Source organism: Garra rufa, chromosome 3 (assembly GCF_049309525.1).
Source record: "Garra rufa chromosome 3, GarRuf1.0, whole genome shotgun sequence".
Lineage (NCBI taxonomy): Eukaryota > Metazoa > Chordata > Actinopteri > Cypriniformes > Cyprinidae > Garra > Garra rufa.
In genome coordinates, this window is record NC_133363.1 from 30,304,147 (window position 1) to 30,324,940 (window position 20,794).

The following is a 20,794-nucleotide window of genomic DNA, read 5'->3' on the forward strand; positions in this document are numbered from 1 at the left end:
TGTCCCACACAAAAACAATTAGAACACTGGCAGAGTCTAGCTGCTTTCTGCTAAGAAAACCAGCGTTACCATTTCTGGTTTCAAGCATGAACGTTGGCATGTTCTTGCTCTCTGTTTAGGCGCGCTGTGTTGTGATCGGTTCAAATAGCATGCTGCAGGAAAAGTATCAGTCGAATGTGTGCCAAAAATCGTGCTGTACGGCGATTTAGAAATCGTGCATGTTCACATCGCGATTTCGATACGATTTTAATTAATCGCACAGCCCTAGTAAGCACGACCTGGTCATCAGGTTTCTCAGGGGAGCGAGGAGGTTAAATCCTCCTAGGCCCCCCTCCGTACTCTCTTGGGACCTGTCTCTGGTGCTCACAGCACTACAGCGGGTCCCCTTTGAGCCTTTGCAGTCAGTCGAGTTGAAGTATCTTTCTATGAAGACTCTGCTCCTGCTTGCACTGGCCTCCATCAAGAGGGTAGGGGACCTGCAGGCGTTTTCGGGACGACTCGTGCCTTCAGTTCGGGCCGGCAGATTCCCAGGTAACCCTGAGGCCCCGGCCTGGCTACGTGCCCAAGGTTCCCACTACTCCCTTCAGGGATCAGGTGGTGAGCCTGCAAGCGCTGCCCCCGGAGGAGGCAGACCCAGCCCTAGCTTTGCTTTGTCCCGTCCGAGCATTAAGATTATACGTCGACCGGACGCAAAGCTTCAGGACCTCAGACCAGCTCTTTATTTGTCACGGAGGACGGCAGAAGGGGAATGGGGTTCAATCACCTCCAATCTTCCATATGTCCTAATTTGAGCCATGTGAGTATTGCTCCGAACCTGTGTTGCGATTGGCAAACAGCGTAGACCGCGTTCCGCCCTGCTGCGGCCCTTCCCAAAGCAGCAAACTAGATTAAAGTGATTCTTACGTTTTAAATATGGATATTTTTCTTACAAAAACACATCGGATCGCTAAAGGAGGCTTTTACCGACCACCCCGGAGCCATGTGAGGCACTTTTTTATTATGGATCGACTTGTTTTGGACTGATGAAGCGAAACACTCGTCTATACCGTTCAGTTCTAAAGCTTGGGAGATCGAGGATTTTTTTTTATGTAACTCCGATTGCATTCGTCTGAAAGAAGGAAGTCATATACAACTATGATGCATGAAAGGTGAGTTAATGAAACGGATGATCATCAAGTCAGTGTTGGTGTTTACATCAGCCGCAACTCTGCATGTGTTTGAAACCTCTATAACACACGTCAATGGCGCGGCTCCAGCACGGCTACCGGAGCAGTTTGCGGACACTTTAGTTAAAGCTGAGATGACCTGCGGCTCGTTGAAGCATCCTAGAAGCGGCTGTCCATAATACGTGCTAAAGTTAGGCGAATCCCCAACCCACTAACGAATTGAATTTCTGTAGGCGGGATACCGCGTTGTGACATCATTCCATGCGGGAAAACAAACGCTGTAGTCCAAATGAGCCGTTCGTTGTAGTTCTTGAAAAGGGACTTTTTAAGAACTAAATATCTCCCTTTGGAGTGGATTTGTAACTTTGTAGATGTTTTTTATGCCCAAACATACACACCACACACTGGCTAAAGTTCAAAAAGTGAAAAAGCATAATAGCACCCCTTTAAAAAAAACACAACTTTTTAACTTTAATTTTAATAATGACCTAGTAAATGGTAAAATTAACATCAACTAAGATTAATAAATGCTGTAGAAGTATTCTGCCCTCCAAAGGCAAAGTGCAGTAAGTATGCGAACACTGAAACTGAGAAAAATGCCTTTAAAGTTTTTTGACAGCTAGTCAAACACTCTCGTTTCTCTGAAACAACATTCTCGTTTCTCTGAAATGGGACAAAATTGAATCAGGAGACTTTGCCACGAGACAAAACTGTTGTCACAAAGTCCATTTTAAGCCTTAACTCAATTTTGACCAAATGTGTAGTTACTGCACTTTGGCTTTGGAGGGCAGAATTGTTCATTCTTAGCTCATGTTAACTAATGTAGTTAACTAATGTTAACTAGTAAACCTTATTGTAAAGTGTCAATGTATTTCCTTTATCCTTGTATATAAAGCTGCATTTATTCAGTATGTGAAATGCAACAACAAGTTTCTCAGCAAAACACAAGAGTGCCAGAAAGCATTTGTTGCATTCCAAACAATTAAACCAAAAGCGGCCTTTAATCTGTGCACTCGTAGAACATCGGTTATCATCAGAAAATGTGTTGTAATTGAACTGAAGTTTACCACTACAGGCAGGTCAGAATAACACACACCTACACACTCTGAGATGCATTCTTTCTCTCTCTCCCTCTCTCCGAACCATTTATTTAAAGCTTGAACTTATATACACAGAATTCAGAATACACTCATAATCACTGTGCTGTCACTTGAAAATAAGTACTTAGCCCAAACTATACTGCGAAATGGAAAAACAAAACAAAACCACAGGTTGAGTGTTCCATTAGTGCCATTAGTGTGTCGACCGGCATGAGACTGTCTTCAACAAGTATGTATGCGTGTGTGTGTGTGCGCACACATGCACTTACGAGAGCTGTAGGAAGTCTGTTACATGAAGGCTGACTCTCTCAGCTAAGAGCTCCATGAGGTTCAGCCCCTGATCAGTGGACAGCGAACTAGGAATGGGCAGAAAGGAAAAGAGAAAGAAAGAAAGAACAATTAGCAAGATTTGTACATTTTTACAAGAATGTATCCAGCTATGGGTGTCATATCAGACACAATACTGAAATAGTGAACAGAGCTCACAGGAGGTATACAGAGAGCAGAGAGTGCATAAAAACACATAGGGAATAGGACACAGGTGGCTTGTATGCTTTGATAAATCACCTGTATTTTCCAGCAATGAGGCAAACAATAAGGTGTAAATGGAATCCCTGTGAAGTGTGATGTCTTTATGATATGGCCACGCCAGCCCGAGTTAAAACACACACACTCGCTCACACATCAGAACACGTGCAAACACACACGAAGCGGCTCGCACACATGCCTAAAGAATGATATGCATCCAAATGGAAGCGTGCTGAGAAAGAAAGTGAGAATTAGAAGATGCTAGAGTGCAACTGTTTCCTGATGCTTTTTCACGCCTAACGCTGCCTTCCAATACACACTTGCACACTTTTAAATCTCCTTTTTGAGAATATGCCTGTGTGTTTTCAGGTACTCCAAGTTAAATGGGATTGCAGTAAGTGGGTCTCTGCAAGATACATCAAGTTATTGGAGATGCAGTGGCTGTGGATGCCATCATCTTTCGCTTTGAGATATGTATACAGTACAACACACACAACCATTTACACACTAACATAATATACAGAGAGGACGAGTGAGGGAAACCAAATAAATTGCAATATGGAATGCAGTAACATAAACTGAGCATGAACACTGAATGACATAATGTGCCCATTATGCATAGAAATCATAATAACCATGTAAAGCCAGAGATGACTCCTTATTACCATGGTTAGATCAATGCACCTACATTTTCTATAAAATATACACTGGTTCTGTGATAAAAATGGTGCCTAAAAACATGTAGAAACTGTAGTTATAATATATGTATAAGCCCATGCTCTGATGAAATACTGGAATATGATACGCTCCAAAATCATTTAAAATAAAAATTTCAGTTGAAGTCAAAAGTTTACAAACAGTACACCTTGCAGAATCTGCAAAATGTAAATTATTTTACTAAAATAAAAGGGAACATACTAAATGCAAGTTATTTTTTATTTAGTACTGACCTGAATAAGCTATTTCACATAAAAGATGAGAAAATAATGTTGAATTTATAAAAAATGACCCTGTTCAAAAGTTTACATACACTTGATTCTTAATTCTGTGTTGTTACCTGAATGATCCACAGCTGTGTCCTTTTTGTTTAGTGATAGTCATTAATGAGTCCCTTGTTTGTCCTGAACTGCCTGCTATACTCATTTTCATTTTTTTTATTTTGAACAAAGCACAAGTCAAAATATCAAAAACCAAAACAAAATATATAAACACAACAAATGTGTCGCAGCACCAAAGAAGAACAATGTCCCAATGATGTTATACATTACAAAATGTTCTTCAGAAATATCCTTTAGGTCCCACAAATTTGGGGGGGGGGTTTCAACATTTCTGAGTATTTGAACCCTTTCCAACAATGACTGTGTGATTTTGAGATCCATCTTTTCACAATGAGGACACCTGAGGGACTCATATGCAACATCTTTTATATGAAATATTTTATTCAGGTCAGTACTGAATAAAAAATAATTTTTTATGTATGATCCCTCTTATTTTGGTATATAATTAACATTTGGCAGATTCTGCAAGGTGTATATAAACTTTTGACTTCAGCTGAGTATGATTGTATGTATATGTAACAACAAACAGATTTTTTGAGAAATTAATACTTTTATTCAACATTGCTGCATTAATTGATAAATTGATCAGAAGTGACAGTAAAGACATTCGATTTTACAAAAGATTTCTATCTTAAATAAATTCTTTTACACTTTTACACTACATTTACCAAAGAATCATGAAAATAATGTATCAGTGTCCACAAAAATATCAAGCAGAACACTAGTTCCCTTCCGGGAACTCGAGCCGCGTCATGGAACGCTATGGGGAACGCCATTGGCGGGCAGCACTCTGAATCATGTCTACAACCAATGAACGACGGGAGTGACGTCACAGGCGCGGTGACGTCAGCGACCAGGAAGTATAAAGCACGTGCGTTTGAAGCCGGCGGCAGCTTTTGTCATTCAGCAAGAGCGCTCTGTGTCTGTCTGTCTCATTCATACTGCTGTTTTTTCGTGCCAGTTTTGCACACCTTTTATTTGAGTAATATGAAAACAACCAAGGGGAAAAGTTTTATGGCGGTTCAGCGCCCGCATAGACAGTGTGTCCCTCCCTGCCAACGCTTCATTGTTGGTGGGGATACACACAGTCTATGCGTGGTTTGCTTGGGAGCGGAGCACGCACAGTCAGCCCTCGAAAAGGCTGACTGCCCGCAGTGTGAGCGTCTTCCGCTGCGGGTGCTCCGTTCCCGGAAAGCCCTCTTCGAGGAGGGGGCTTTCACCAGCGTTCCCCGCGGGTCTGGCCCCGCTTCCGCCGAGGCGGAGTGGCAGCTGCACTCGTGGGGTTCGCAGCTCGATCTGGAGGAGGGTATGGAGACGGGTGACCCCCTATCTCCTCCCTCACTCAGCGGTTCGAGCGATCTCCTCCTGGATGCGGAAGCCCGCGCTGCGGTTTCTTCCCCCCGGGAGGAGGTCCCAGAGCTTCTCATATCTTCCTCCGAGGAGGTTGATGTTGAAAGCCTGGCAGAGCCCCAACCGCCCCCCCGTTTGCCTCACTACGAGGAGCTCGTGGAGGTGCTGACTAGCGCGGTAGCCAAATAAACATCTCATGGCCCGCTGAGCAACAACATGAGCCACAGAGAAGCAGACTAGACGAACGCTTCCTGCAGACAAAGTCAGCACCCCCCAAACGGAGCCTTCCCTTCTTCCCTGATTTACATAAAGAACTCTCTAGATCATGGGAGAAGCCGTACTCCTTCCGCCTTTATAACCCCTCTGAAAACTATGGTAATGTGGGGGTGCGGAGGAGTACGGATACAGGACGATGCCACGGGTTGAACAGACGCTTGCGGGCTATCTGTCACCCGGCTCGGCGTCGTCCCTGAAGGCTCCGTCCTTGCCCACCAAGCCACTCAAACTAACATCTAGCTTAATGGGCAAGGCGTACACGGCAGCAGGTCAGGCTGGTTCATGTTTACATACTATGGCTATCCTTCAAGCCTACCAAGCCGACCTGCTGAAGGAGTTTAATGAGGGCGAGGAAGTGAATGCTACAGAGATGCGACGCACAGCTGATCTAGCTCTCCGCGCCACCAAGGAGACCGCTCGCGCTGTGGGGCGGTCTATGGCAGCCCTGGTGGCCGCGGAGAGGCATCTCTGGCTGACCCTGTCCGAACTCAAAGAAAAGGACAGGGTCACGCTCTTGGACGCCCCCCTGCATCCCACCGGCCTCTTCGGTGCCTCGGTCGACACAGTTGTCGCAGGCACCAGGAGGCCCGCAAGCAGGCGGCGGCGTTCAAGACCTACCTTCCTCGCCGCGTTTACTCCTCTGAGGCTGCTAGACGGGAGCAGCCTCAGCCGTGTACGAGCTCCTCGTACAGGGAGGCACAGAAGCAGAGCGTTTGCCACCCGTGCTCCTCCGGCCAGGCCTAGAGGGCGGGGTCAGCAACGCTCTAAGCCGGGGGCCTCTAAGAAGAGGCCTGACCTGAGGGTCGTCCTCCAATCGAAGAGGTCCTCGGCTAAGCGGCCCTGACGGTTGTGTCTCAGGGCCGATGAGGGCAGCCCCTCTCGGGGGGGCTTGCGTTTCACCACAGTTTATGGTCACCAAGCCCCCTCGGGGCCCTCAGGAGATCTGTCAGCTAACCCTGCCAGTGTTACAGGGCGCGGCAATCTCCCGCGAACATCATTCTCTAGCTGTTCCGCCCGGAAACGTAGCGGCCCTGGAGAGTTCGCAACCCCCACGGGGGTTTTCAGAGAAGCTAGTTCAGGAGCATCCTGCCAGTACGCTGTTACAGGTCTCCGAATTAGTTCCTCAAATAAATCCAGAAACCAGTCTCGAGAGGCTGGTTCCCTTAGTAGAATTTCTGGCAGCGTGGAAACTACTGCCGAATGTTTCTATGTGGGTCCTGCGCACTGTAGAGAAAGGTTACTGCATTCAGTTCGGCGCCAAGCCGCCGCCTTTCAGCGGGGTATTCCCAGCTCTGGTGAGCCCCAAGCAGGGTCTGGTAATGGAACAGGAAGTAGAAACTCTTCTCAGGAAGGAGGCCATCGAGGTGGTCCCTCCACAAGACAGAGAGTCCGGGTTCTACAGCCGGTACTTCATTGTTCCCAAGAAGGATGGAGGGCTTCGGCCCATCTTAGATCTCAGACAGCTGAACCGCTCAGTCAGGAAACTGAAGTTCAGAATGCTAACTATCAAGCATGTCGTGTCACAAATCAGGTCCGAGGACTGGTTTGTCACGATAGATCTAAAAGACACTTATTTTCACGTCTCCATCCTTCCTCAGCACAGGAAGTTTCTCAGGTTTACTTTCAGGGGCGAAGCTTACCAATACAGAGTGCTTCCTTTCGGCCTAGCTCTCTCACCCCGAACTTTTACAAAGTGTGTGGATGCTGCTCTGGCTCCTCTGCGACTCCAGGGCATCCGCATACTCAACTACATAGACGACTGGCTGATCCTGGCCAGCTCGCAACAGTTAGCGGTTCAACATCGAGGTGTTGTTCTCGCTCACATGAAAGAGTTGGGGTTGAGACTCAACGCCAAGAAAAGTGTGCTTTCTCCATTACAGAGGACCACTTATCTAGGTGTAGTTTGGGATTCGACCACGATGCAGGCACGAATGTCACCTGCTCGGATCGAGTCGATCCTTACTGCAGTAAATGCGGTCAAGCTAGGCCTGTCACTCACTGTCAAACAGTTCCAAGTACTGTTAGGTCTTATGGCAGCTGCATCCAACGTGATACCTTTTGGACTGCTGCACATGAGACCACTGCAGTGGTGGCAAAAACCAGGGCCAAAACCAGGGGGTTCTCCCCGAGGAGAAACCCGTTCCGCAAGATCAAGGTCACGCGGCGCTGCCTACGTGCCTTGGCCATGTGGAAGAAACCCTGGTTCCTCTCTCAGGGTCCGATATTAGGGGCTCCTTGTCGCCGCGTCTCGCTAGCGACAGATGCATCCCTCACCGGTTGGGGGGCGGTCATGAGTGGCCGCTCGGCCCAAGGCCTGTGGAGCGATCACCATCTCTCCTGGCACATAAATTGCCTAGAGATGCTGGCAGTATTCCAGGCCCTGAAGTGTTTCCTTCCAGACCTGAGAAACCGTCACATGCTGGTCCATACAGACAGCACTGCGGTAGTTTATTACATAAACCACCAAGGAGGTCTCCGCTCACGCCCCTTATACAAGCTGACGTACCGGATCCTCCTATGGTCTCAAGGAAAACTTGAGAGCAGTCCATATTCCTGGACATCTGAATGTGGGAGCAGACGTCCTGTCGAGGCAGGGGCCGAGGCCCGGGGAATGGATGCTTCACCCACAAGTAGTGAAGCAGATTTGGAGAGTGTTTGGCCAGGCTCAAGTGGACCTCTTTGCGACTCGAGAGACATCGCAATGTCCCCTCTGGTACTCTCTAGCTCCTCCAGCTCCTCTAGGACTGGATGCTATGGTACAGACGTGGCCGAGGCTTCGTCTGTACGCCTTTCCCCCGATCGCTCTGCTCCCGGGAGTTCTAGAAAGAGTACGCCGGTTTCAAGTGCGACTGTTGCTAGTAGCCCCGTACTGGCCGGCCCGAGTATGGTTCTCGGACCTAGTCTCCCTCCTCGACGGCTCTCCATGGGAGATTCCCGTCAGGAGGGACCTCCTCTCTCAGGCTGGGGGCGCGATCTGCCACCCCCACCCAGAGAGGTGGAAGTTATGGGTGTGGCCCCTGAGGGGGCACAACTCATAGGAGCGCCCGGTTGGTACAGTACTGGAGTTCCTACAAACTCGCCTTTCCACAGGGCTAGCTCACTCCACCCTGAAGGTGTACGTGGCGGCTATATCTGCCTACCACGCCCCTCACGGTGGCCTCTCAGTGGGCAGAGACCCCTTGGTCATTCGTTTCCTCCGCGGTGCACTCAGGTTGAGGCCTCGAGTGAAACCGAGGGTTCCTACGTGGGACCTGGCCGTGGTGCTAGAAGCTCTATGTAAGCCTCCATTCGAGCCCATAGAGGAGATCACAGATCGCATGCTTACCATAAAGACAGCGCTTCTGTTAGCTCTCACCTCTCTGAAGAGAATTGGGGACCTGCAGGCCCTTTCGGTGGCCCCATCACACATTGACTTTGCCCCAGGGATGGCCAAAGCTTTTCTTTACCCGAGAGTCGGGTACGTACCGAAGGTCCCGTCCCTAGCACCACTAGAGTCCGATAGAGTCAGCCCCCTCCTTAGCCAGGAGGAGACTTCTCAAGGCGCATTCTTTTTGTTAAAAGAAGAGAAGTCGTTCTTCGCCATAATCCTCCTCGTGTGCCTGAGGGCCGAGGAGTATATCTGCATCCTCGTGGGCCTGAGGGCCGAGGATCACACTGCATTTTGTCCGTGGAATACTAGACAAAGGCTCATACTTCTCGCGTCCTGGTAGGGCTATCAGGCCGAGTTTGTTCAGTCCCTCTTGCTCTGGCTTTCCCCAGACAAAGGACTAAGACTCCTCGTGCGCCCGAGGGCCGAGGAGTGCCTCTCGCAATGGCTGGCGACCTAGCAGAGGCCTACTATCTTCCTCGTGTGCCTAAGGGCCGAGGTCTATATTGCCCTCTTGTCCGTGGAATACTAGACAATGGCCTATTCCCCTCGTGTTCTGGCAAGGCTACCAGACCGAGTGTATTTCGGTCCCTCTTGTTCTGGCTTTCTCCCAGACAAAGGACTAAGACTCCTCATGTGCCCAAGGGCCAAGGAGTACCTCCTGCACTGGCTGGCTACCAGGCAGAGGCCTATTACTGTCCTCCTCGTGTGCCTGAGGGCCGAGGATTACAGTGCCCTCTTGTCCGTGGAATACTAGACAATGGCTTATTCCCCTCGCGTCCTGGCAGGACTCCCAGGCCGAGTTTATTCAGTCCCTCTTGTTCTGGCCTTTCCCAGACAAAGGACTAAGACTCCTCGTGCGCCTGAGGGCCGAGGAGTACCTCCTGCATTGGCCGGCTACCAAGCAGAGGTGTTCATCCTTCCTCGTGTGCCCAAGGGCCGAGGATTATATCGCCCTCTTGTCCGTGGAATACTAGACAAAGGCTTATTCCCCTCGCGTCCTGGCAGGAATACCAGGCTGAGTTCTTGAGTCCCTCTTGTTCTGGCGGAACCCCAGACAAAGGACTACCTTCTCCTCGGGAGCCTGAGGGCCGAGGAGCACTCTTGGAGGTCGAGTGCACTGTCCTCGTGGGCCTGCGGGCCGAGGACTACTTACACCATCTTGTCCGTGGAACACTAGACAATGGTTATTGCGGTCCCTCTTGTTCTGGCTACTCCCAGACAAAGGACCAAGACTCCTCGTGCGCCTGAGGGCCGAGGAGTACCTCTCGCTCTGGCTGGCGACCAGACAGAGGCTGACTACCTTCCTCGTGTGCCCGAGGGCCGAGGATTACATTGCCCTCTTGTCCGTGGAATACTAGACAATGGCTCTTCTTGTGCTCTGGCAAGAACCACCAGACACAACTTTTCCACCCTGGTTGAGCAGACACTGCGCAGGGCTTGGAAATTATGGGGGCGTTGGTAGTCTCGTTCCCCATAGCGTTCCATGACGCGGCTCGAGTTCCGCGTCTCGGACCATAATTCCCGCACCCTGCGGCGCTCGCTTCATTCCTAAAAGAGCTGCCGCCGGCTTCAAACGCACGTGCTTTATACTTCCTGGTCGCTGACGTCACCGCGCCTGTGACGTCACTCCCGTCGTTCATTGGTTGTAGACATGATTCAGAGTGCTGCCCACCAATGGCGTTCCCCATAGCGTTCCATGACGCGGCGTCTCGTTCCCTCAGGGAACTAGGGTTACATACGTAACCTGAGACATTTTCAACATTGGTAATAATAAGAAAATGTTTCTCGAGCAGCAAATCAGCGTATTAGAATGATTTCTGAAAGATCATTTGACACTGAAGACTGAAGTAATGATTAGTGCTGGGCGATATGGAAAAATCATGTATCACGATATGGATTATTTTATATCACGATAACGATATATATCACGATATACCAAAATAAAGTACGTTTTCAGTTATTCTCTGAAAAGTTTGACAAAAATATCATTTGCATAATTTTTTTTGCAACTTTATTTTTATTCGTTATTTGAAGTGACATTTAAATGAACTGTCACAAATGAGAAAAATACATTTTAGTGCAGCAATATAAATGTATCAAATGACAACAGATGTGGTGGAGGTAGAGCTACAGTAGCCTTCACATTTTTTATCCACATCATAGTTAAATAGTATTATCAAAATAAACTATTTTTTTATTAAAGTGCACAGCCATTTCAAGTTTCTGAGCAGAAAAGCACTCAATTATAAAAAATAAACAAAACATTTTTCAACCTTGTAGTGCAAAGTTTGCAAACCAAAATAAAGTATCACGCCTGTTTCACACATACTCCGTCTGGCAGTGCGTATGCAGTCCGTGTGCGTTACGTATGCGGTGCAGAGGCAGCACGGACTCATTTTGCTTTCACACAGGACGCGTTTGCAGTCCGTTCCTGATCCGTGGGTGTTTACCTCAAACACACCATTTATCCGTTATTTTAATTTCAAATCCAAACGTGCTTTTTCAGCATTGGGATACTCTTTTATCACAGTACACTAATACAATAATACTAGACATATTCACGTTTAAACTCAACGTATTATAAACAACGTAGGCTATTATTCAATGCACTTGACTTCTAGATTTGTATAGGCTATTAAGTTGCTCATGCAAGTTGCAACACATTTAAACACAGCATAGGTAGGCTATAGCTTCCTTTTCATATTGAAATTGGGCTATCACAAATATTTTAAATTAAAACTTACCACAGACAAGCAGTCGGCTCTCTGTGCCTTTCTTTCGTATTAAATCTTTATTAAAAACCATATTTTAAAGAACTTTTCTACCTGGACAAGTGCATCTATTATGTTGCCTTGTTTATTTAAAACTGCACTATTTTAAACCTAGCCAAAAAGCCACGTGTTGACTGTGAAACACAGTAGACTGCATTTATATGCATTTATGGTACATTTCCGTGTCAATCCATGTTCATTTTTACAGCGAACAATGTGCTGTCACTTTAATTCAGCGCATGCAGCGCAGCAAAAACAGACTCTGTGCCGAAAGGATCGCTCCACTGCTGCAAACGCACCGCTTCTGGAACGCACTGCCGGACAGCAACCGCGTGCAGTGTGAACGATCTGATCCGTTAACATGGGTGCGGAAAAAAATACGCAACGCATACGCACTGCAGACGAAGGCTTGAAACAGGCGTCAGCGTCGGGCGCGGAAACAGTCTTTTGGCAGAGTTTGCACATGACTGTCTTCTGCTCCGTGTCGGAGCTCTTGAAGCCAAAATGCAACAAAATCACTGACGTACCCCCACGTGTCGGTAAAAGTAACGTTACTTCTTGTCTGCTGCCTGCGTAGCAGTTTCAGTTTGTTGCGACTCGATCCGGGCATTCATCTTCAACCTCTTGCGTCTCCATCTTTAGGCTAAGCACTCACGAGTTACGGTGCGTTCACACTACAGCGTCAAATCCGCGCTCAGTGCCGCTGGCAACGCTACAACGCCACTGCTTTGGGGAGTGTCAAATTTAGGGCAGAGCACGCCTCTGAAAAACAATGTTCACACCCTATTTACGTTCAATTGTCTTCTTTTAACGGCAGTTCGCAAACTAAACACTGGCATGTAATGAAAGCATGCAAAGTGCATTTACTTTTGCGTGACTTTTTCAATAATATGTGATTTCAGCTCAGTAATCCACCAGTTTCGGAAACACGCGTCATAATCTTCCCTTGCCTACTTCTCACAGCGATTGGTTGTCGCCCGGCGTTTTGCGCTCGAGATTTGCATAAAGTTGAGGAATGCCCAACCTTTTGACACTCTCAGCTGCTCTCAACGCTTTCTCCGCGCCGCTTCCAATCCCAAAATGCACCACGCGACCGTTTACGCGCAACTTCCATATGAATGAATAGAAAACGCTTGCTAAGCCCCGCTCGATACGTGCCAGTGTGAACGCACCGTTAAAGTATGTCGCAACAACGTAAAGCGTCACGTCGCACAAGACGGAGTTTCTTTGTGAAAAAGTTCGTTTTTATTCTTGATTATCACTTATAGGGTAGAGTATGCATTGCACAGCAACAAGACACTATAATACATTTGTCATAGCCTATTTAATGCAATATTTTCTTTAGTAATTGATAAAATTAGGTTAGAGACGATAGAGACGATAGAAGAGAAATAGGACGATAGACACTTTTCTATCGTCCCCACGATATATATCGTCATATCGCCCAGCACTAGTAATGATGGTGAAAATGTAGCTTCCCTATCACAGGAATGAATTTTAAAATATGATCAAATTAAAAACGGTTATTTTGAACCATAATAATACATTTCTCAATATTACGGTTTTTACTGTATTTTTGACCAAATAAATGCAGCCTTGATGAGCATATGAGACATCTTTCATAAGCATACTGTTGATCATTGTGTCCTTTATGAGTGCAAATGTGACCCTGTACCACAAAACCAGTCATAAGGGTACATTTTTTGAAATTGAGATTTATACATCATCTGAAAGCAGAATAAATAAGCTTTCCATTAATATATGGTTTGTTAAGATTGGACAACTATTTGAAAATCTAGAATCTGAGGGTGCAAAAAAAATCTAAATATTGAGAAAATTGCCTTTAATGTTGTCCAAATGAAGTTCTTAGCAATGCATATTACTAAACAAAAATTAAGTTTTGGTATATTTACACTAGAAAATTTAACAAAATATCTTCATGGAACATGATCTTTACTTAATATCCTAATTTTTGGCATAAAAGAAAATCGATAGTTTTGACCCATACAATGTATTGTTGGTCAAAACAATGTTATTGCTACAAATATACCGGTGCTATTTACGACTGGTTTTGTGGTCCAGGGTCACAAATATCCTGTTCCTCATTATTCAGTCTATGTAAGTGTTTCTATACAATATATACTTACTCTTCAGTAATAATGTAGCCAAAGTCTCCATCACGTGGACTTGAATACGCTGCAACATTCACCTCCAGTCTCACACCCTTCTTTTCCACCTCCTCTTTCTCCATGGAATTTGTTTGTTGCTCTTTTGCTGGTTGAACCTCTGGTTTCACTTCCGGAGAACCGTGCATCCACTGATCTACCTCAGCGTCGACCACTGGCTCTATATCCAAAGTGTCAGGTTCCATTTTCTTCCTCATCAGGTCCAGTTCTGTCTGCGTTGTCCGGCTCTGGACATTCTCCAAACTAGCTCTCAATGGACTTACAGCATTTGGCTGGTCAACGAAGCCCAGAAAAGGCTCTTCTGCTTGGGGAGGACGCACAGATTCTGGGCCAGAGTTATGATCTAGGAACTCCAGCAGCTGGCTGATAAAACCTTTGTCCTGGAAACAGAAAATTAAACTAGGAATTCTATTGACTTTATCACAAAGATATACCATGAGTCATATAGCCTTATAGTGTATTTCCACATATTACCTTATCATCTGATTTAAGGGCAGTATTTTCTGCTTCTGTAAACAGAATTTAAAATTACGGTGAAGGTTATGGCTCTTGATTGATCAAAAATGTCTATACTTCAGGATTGTAAGTGGGATTTTAAAGCATGTGTAACCATTTGTCTTTGTTAAAGGATAACTACCTTTATGTTTGGTGTCATCTTCTGCTTTCTCCGTCTGATGTAACTCTTGATTGGGTTCCCTCTTTGTCTCCTTTTCAGCTTGTGTGGCTTTTTTACCTTTGACCCCTTCAACTCCATCCACCACCTGCAGGGCTTGGGTGATGACCTTGGAGAGCTTGTCCAGGTCCTCTGGGGTCAAAGTATCCACATTGACACTCTGACGCCCGAGCTGGTTAACCACTCCATCAATAAACTTCTCTGAGAGAAAACAGAGACAAAACTGTCTGGTAAAGTATTTAGTAAGTAGAGAACTGCCCAGCTCTAAACTGTATGACCCCCCATTTGATTTTCAAAAAAGTATAAGTTTGCATGCAATCCAGTAAATGCCCCTAACAGGGTAATTGCTCACCACATAATGCTTAATTCATCTGTTTGGAGCCAGACTGTGTTTCTCATCATTCTGATTAAGGTACATTTACAATTTAATAATTGTGCTTTTTTTACATTTTGGGGCACAAATTCTCATAATGATATCAATGTTTTATCAGTCACTTCAGACTGATTCGGATCATGGATAATTACAATGTAAAAATCAATGGATAATCAACACAGCCAAAATAATATGATCCTGTTTCTCCTTACTAACATAAAATGAGTTTTACTAAACATAAAAAGAGGATTGAATTTCTCATGGCTTCTTTTTTAATGCACATAAAATATTTATACTGTATAAATATATAACTTTGTGCAACAGCGACATCAGCAGGTAAAGTTACAGCAGGAGTCTGTGTCTCTCTCGCCTCCCCTGAGCCCACTGAGTTTTAACAGACCCTCTAAAGCATGCCATGAGTTTGGTGTGGGGTAACTAAGAATGAATGGGGGAAAGTCATGTGAGAGGAGGCAATGCCTCCATCGCGATATAATTGGTTACGTCCGGCTGTGATTGATTTATGTGATAAATCCCGCCTCTTGTGTTTGTGTGCATTCGCAAATAAGTCTGAATGAACAATGTCAATTTTTTTTAGCATTTTTGTAAATTTGAACCCTTTCCAGTAATGACTATGATTTTGAGATCCATCTTTTCATATGAGGGACTCATATGCAACTATTACAGAAGGTAAGAAGGTTCAAATGCTTACTGATGCTCTAGAAGGAAAAACAATGCATTAAATATCATATTTTTTTTATTTAATACTGCCCTTGAGAAGCTACGAAAGATACTTTTTCCCAGATGTTTTCCCGAAGACAAAACAAGTTAAATTTACCCTGATATTTAAATTCTAAAAGTTTTCACACCGCTCTTAATGTATTGTTTCCTTTTGAAGCATCAGTGAGCATTTGAACCTTCTGTAATAGTTGCATATGAGTACCTCAGTTGTCCTCAGTGTGAAAAGATAAATCTCAAAATCATACAGTCATTGTTGAAAAGGGTTCAAATACACAAAATTGCTGAAAAACCAAATAATTTTTTGGGACATGAAGAATTTTTCTGAAGAACAGCAGGCAGTTTAACAGTTCAGGACAAACAAAGGACTTATAAAAACTATCACAAAAAAAAAACACAGCTGTGGATCATTCAGGTAACAACACAGTATTAAGAATCAAGTGTATGTAAACTTTTAAATGGGGTCATATTTATAATCTATTATTTTCTCTTGTGGACTATATGTAAATGTCTTTTGTGTGAAATATCTTATTCAGATTAGTATTAAAATAAAAAACAACAAGAATTTGTATGAGCCCTTTATTTTAGTAAAATAATTTACATTCTGCAAGGTGTATGTAAATTTTTGACCTCAACTCTATATATATGAAGAAGAAGGATTAGCTCACCATCTACTGAACTGAGGTCCTCCTTGTAAGCAGGGCTGGTTGCTGAAGATTTGAAAAACAATTTTTCGATTTGGGGCTTTGGAGGTAGCTTGGAAGCTCCTGGCAGTTTTTCTATTTTGGTAGTAGGAGTGCGCTGTAGGCTGAAGTAACGCAGCTTTCCCTGTGTTTGACCTTTACCAGGATCTTGTGCTCTCATGGGCCCAGCTTGATACTGCTGAAGCTCAGCGAGAGGGACTCCAGTACGATCCTGTTCAAAACCACTGAAGTATGAGCGACCTGGGGGAGGCTGCTCCACAACAACCTGGAGATCAGGTCGGCCTTGTAGGAAGGAGTTGTGGGGTGAAGGAGGCTTCTCTTTGAGCTGGATTACACCCTTATGATTACGGGGGCCATCTCCCTTGTACTATGAGAGACGAATAAATAAATATGTAAATAAAAAGATATGGCATACAAAATAGAAACATTCCTCTTAGAAAAAGCTATAATATACATACAGTACCACTTCTGTAAAGCTTTTGTAGGAACATCTTTATCAAAGACTGACTAAAGGTAAAAATGTTTAAAGAGTTTAGCCTCTTTTTAACATTGTTTCAGCCTCCCTCTTTTTGCTCTGCATATTGTTCTGCTCTATTTGAGAGATTACATAAAACAATTACATTCTGCCCACCTTTGCGGAATAGAAGGCCAAACTGACTTTAGAACAGCAGGGTGGGCTTCGATGAACAAACCAGCACACACACACGGCTGGCTCCAAAAGCACTGCAGGATACTAATGTTCAATAGTGCAGTGAACTTTTCAACTCTCACAACTGTTAACTTCAAGAACAGTTGTTTGGTGATGGTGTGTGGGTGCCAAACAGGTTGTACCTCAGATTACATGTCCCCAGTAGCTATGTGCTTATCTGACAGTTGTCTAATGAAGTGCAGAACAAGCAATACACAGCTATTTCTGGAAAATCTGAGTTTCCACAGCATGCACAGTGCAGTTGTTAGAAGTGCATTTAAATAATGCATTTAAAGAAGTACTATATTTTGTTCACGTCAACAGTATGAGTGTATCCAGTTCTGGCCAGTTGGTTAGAGTTTCAAGCTCAAGATACAGTGCTTTGCGAAAGTATCCATACCTCTTCATTTTTCACATTTTGTTATGTTGCTGCCTTATGTTAGGCTGCTTTAAATTACTTTTTTCCCCAAATCAATCTAAATCTTTGCAAATTCATTAAAAATAAAAAGCTTAATTCACTCCATTGCATAAGTATTCATACTCTAATCTGGGACAGTTGAAATTTAGCTCAGGAGCATTCATATTGCTTGTAGATGTTACTACACTTAGAGTAAAATTAACACGTGGCAAATTCAATTGAATGGGTATGATTTAAAAAGGCACACACGTCTTCATAAAAGGTCTAACAGCTGACAATGCATATCAGAACAAAAAGCCCTCAGGCCAAAACTGCCTGTAGAGCTCAGAAACAAGATTGTGTCAAGCCACACATCTGGGGAAGAGTTCAGAAGAAAATTCTGCTGCATTAAAGGTTCATAGAAGCATGTAGTCTCTGTTACCCTTAATGGAAAAAGTTTAAAACAACCAGGACTCTTCGTAGAGCTGGCCTCCTGGCCAAACTGGGCGGATTGAGGATTGAGTCGTGCCACACCACTATTAAGCCCAGATCGGTGAAGTGTTGCAGTGATGTTTGTCCATCTGTAGGTTTCTCCTATCTCCACATATGATCATGGAGCTCAACTAAAGTGACCATTAGGTTATTGGTCACCACTCTAACCAAAGCCCTTCCCCATCATTGAATACTTTTGCACTGCACTGTATGTCCTTCTAGAAATCAGATTTCACTTTTAAGGGTAATATATATATACATATACATATATATAGTCAAGTTGTAAGTGAGTAAACAGCACTATTTATATATATTGTTGTTGGAGATTCACCTTCCAAAGCACTTGCTGCCCTTGAGGACTCTGTTTGAAGGAGGCAACATCAGAAGGCAGGAAACCTTGAAGGTACCTCTGCAGTGTCTTGCTCAATTCTTCTTTCTGCGCCTTCAGCTTCCTGCTCCCCATTGGGAATGTTTAAAACACAATTCACAAACACAATGTTTAAAAATAGATAAACAGATTTTATAAAGTTTCTAGAATACAAACCTGTCTATATTAGATCATCACTTTACTAAGTAGTTCAATTTGTCAACACTACATAATGAACAATACTTTTGCAGTGTTTATAAATCTAGATGTTGATTTCTACACATACAAATACATTTCAAGTTGCATAAATCAACATTAGTACATGAATAATGTATGAACACTAATTAACTGTGAACAATAGTATACTTATAAATTGACATTAATCTAGATTATTAAACGCTGTACACACTGACATGACACCTAATGCATTAACTAATGAAAATGAAACTTGTGTTACCAAAATGCCTTATCAACAACTGGTACGTAAAGGGATAATTCACCCACAAATTTAAATTCTGTCATTATTTATTAATTCTCATGTTGTTCCAAACCCGCAAGACTTTCGTTTATCTTCAGAACACAAATTAAGATATTTTTGATGAAATCCGAAAGCTTTCTGACCCTGCAGAGACAGCAATGGTACTATCATGTTCAAGGCCCAGAAAGGTAGTAAGCACATTGTTAAAATAGTCCATTTGACATCAGTGGTTCAACTAATAACTAATAATTTTATAAAGCTACACAAATACTTAATGTGTGCAAAGAAAACAAAAACAATTTTTTTGAACAATTTCTTCTCTTCCATGTTCAACACCCATTCAATACAACAACGCATACCTGGCCTCTGATGTTTTGGGTGAACTATCCCTTTAAAGATACTGAAACTGATTTAATAAAAGGCCACAACAACAACTACTACAAAAAAGTTTCCATAAACACATTATTGTCACGGATGCTAAACACAACATAGGATTTAGGAGCTCACCTGGAATTGCCATTGAAACGAGAAAAGGTGTTTGTAAATCCTCCAAGAGGAACCTTGGGTAGTTGTGAGAGCTCTTTTGAGATTACCTCCTGAGTTGTGCCATCCTGCCAAGTATATCCTACAATAAAACGGACAGAGAAAACCATAAAGTAACGTATACATAAACTAACCAGATTATATTCAAAGACCCCCCGCTTACACCTTGAATTGCTGACATTTAAAAAGACATTACAAAGACCAGACAAGAGAAACTATTTTTAAGCCACCATCATGGGTAAAGCGCACTGCTGCTGCTCATTTTGCCCACAAGCAGAACTTTAAATAACTTGCTACTGATATTCAAAGTATTCATGTTAATTACTCCATATCTTCTCTTGGAGACTAAAGCCTTGCACAGTAATCTGAAGAATTTGTGTAAGTACCTCACGTATGCAATCATTTATTCACCTGAATTTACCATTAAAAAAATGCTACGCTTTGAGGAATGTCAAACTTCTGGTCAACATCAAATCTAATTCTGCATCGCACAAACATGAAACAAGACCAGGGCAGGTCAAAATCCATAACAACACTTTCTGAATTCCAGGGAGGAGAAACATAAACAGAAAAACACCAAACTGCATCCATCTTGTGCATTCTGGAAACGTGTTCAGCCAGCTTTCATGCAAATGTCACCCACTCAGACATACTTGAGATTGTTCACCACACTAAGAGACACAGGTATGCGGTGATTGAACGGATGGATGGGAGGAATGCCATTAACCAGCCACAGACGCGGAAGAACGAATAAAGATCTGAAGAGCATCTCCTTAAGCCCCTATAGATGTGACCTCATTAGCCTTCCAGCAGCCTTCGACACTCAGTCCTGTTAATCTGTTTTCTTGGAAACATGATGGGTGGGGAGGCAGACAATGTAAATCTCTTATTTACATATATCACTAAAAAAGACCCAAGACAGATCGTGGGCTTACAGTGGGGTCTCGGCTCAGCTGGCTTACAGTTAAATATCATCTGCCACCATCTGTAGATTCTATACATCGCAGAATAGCATGCTGGGTGAAGGAGAGAGAAATGTCACATTAGAGATGCTGTGACTTTTTGAGGGATCTGAGGATATTCGTTTAATAATATAACACAGCATATACAATTCATTTTTGAAAAATATGTTTCTTGTCAATAACATTATCAACAAAGTGTTGGGTAATGAAGGTTTTCATTTAATGATGAGACAATAAAATGAGTATCATTTTAATTAAAATATACAGTTGACAAAAATGATGACAAGAAATGTTTTGTGCTAATCAGAATGAATACACTCAATTCATAACGCACAAAATCACAAACAATAACTGTAGCATAAAGAGACTACTTGTCAAATAGATAGTTCACCCAGAAATGAAAATACTGTCATTAATTACTGACTCCCATGTCGTTCCAAACCTGTAAGACCTTCGTTCATCTTCAGAACACAAATTAAGATATTTTTGATGAATTTCGAGAGCTTAGATAGCAATGCAACTGAGACGTTTAAGGCCCAGAAAGGTAGTAAGGACATCAATAAAATAGTGACATCAC

The 20,794-nt window shown here is 43.7% G+C and overlaps 1 protein-coding gene across 1 annotated transcript in view; it reads right to left on the bottom strand.

The window, feature by feature from the left end:
- Window positions 1-20,794, bottom strand: part of ptprn2 (protein tyrosine phosphatase receptor type N2) — a 222,296-nt gene that overhangs the window by 170,910 nt on the left and 30,592 nt on the right. The window contains exons 4-10 of the mRNA XM_073836598.1: window positions 19,220-19,337; window positions 18,199-18,319; window positions 16,255-16,657; window positions 14,443-14,679; window positions 14,280-14,314; window positions 13,767-14,185; window positions 2,536-2,622 (exon numbers count right to left, since the gene is read on the bottom strand). Coding sequence (XP_073692699.1) covers window positions 2,536-2,622; window positions 13,767-14,185; window positions 14,280-14,314; window positions 14,443-14,679; window positions 16,255-16,657; window positions 18,199-18,319; window positions 19,220-19,337 — 1,420 coding nt within the window. The remainder of the gene's footprint in view (window positions 1-2,535; window positions 2,623-13,766; window positions 14,186-14,279; window positions 14,315-14,442; window positions 14,680-16,254; window positions 16,658-18,198; window positions 18,320-19,219; window positions 19,338-20,794) is intronic.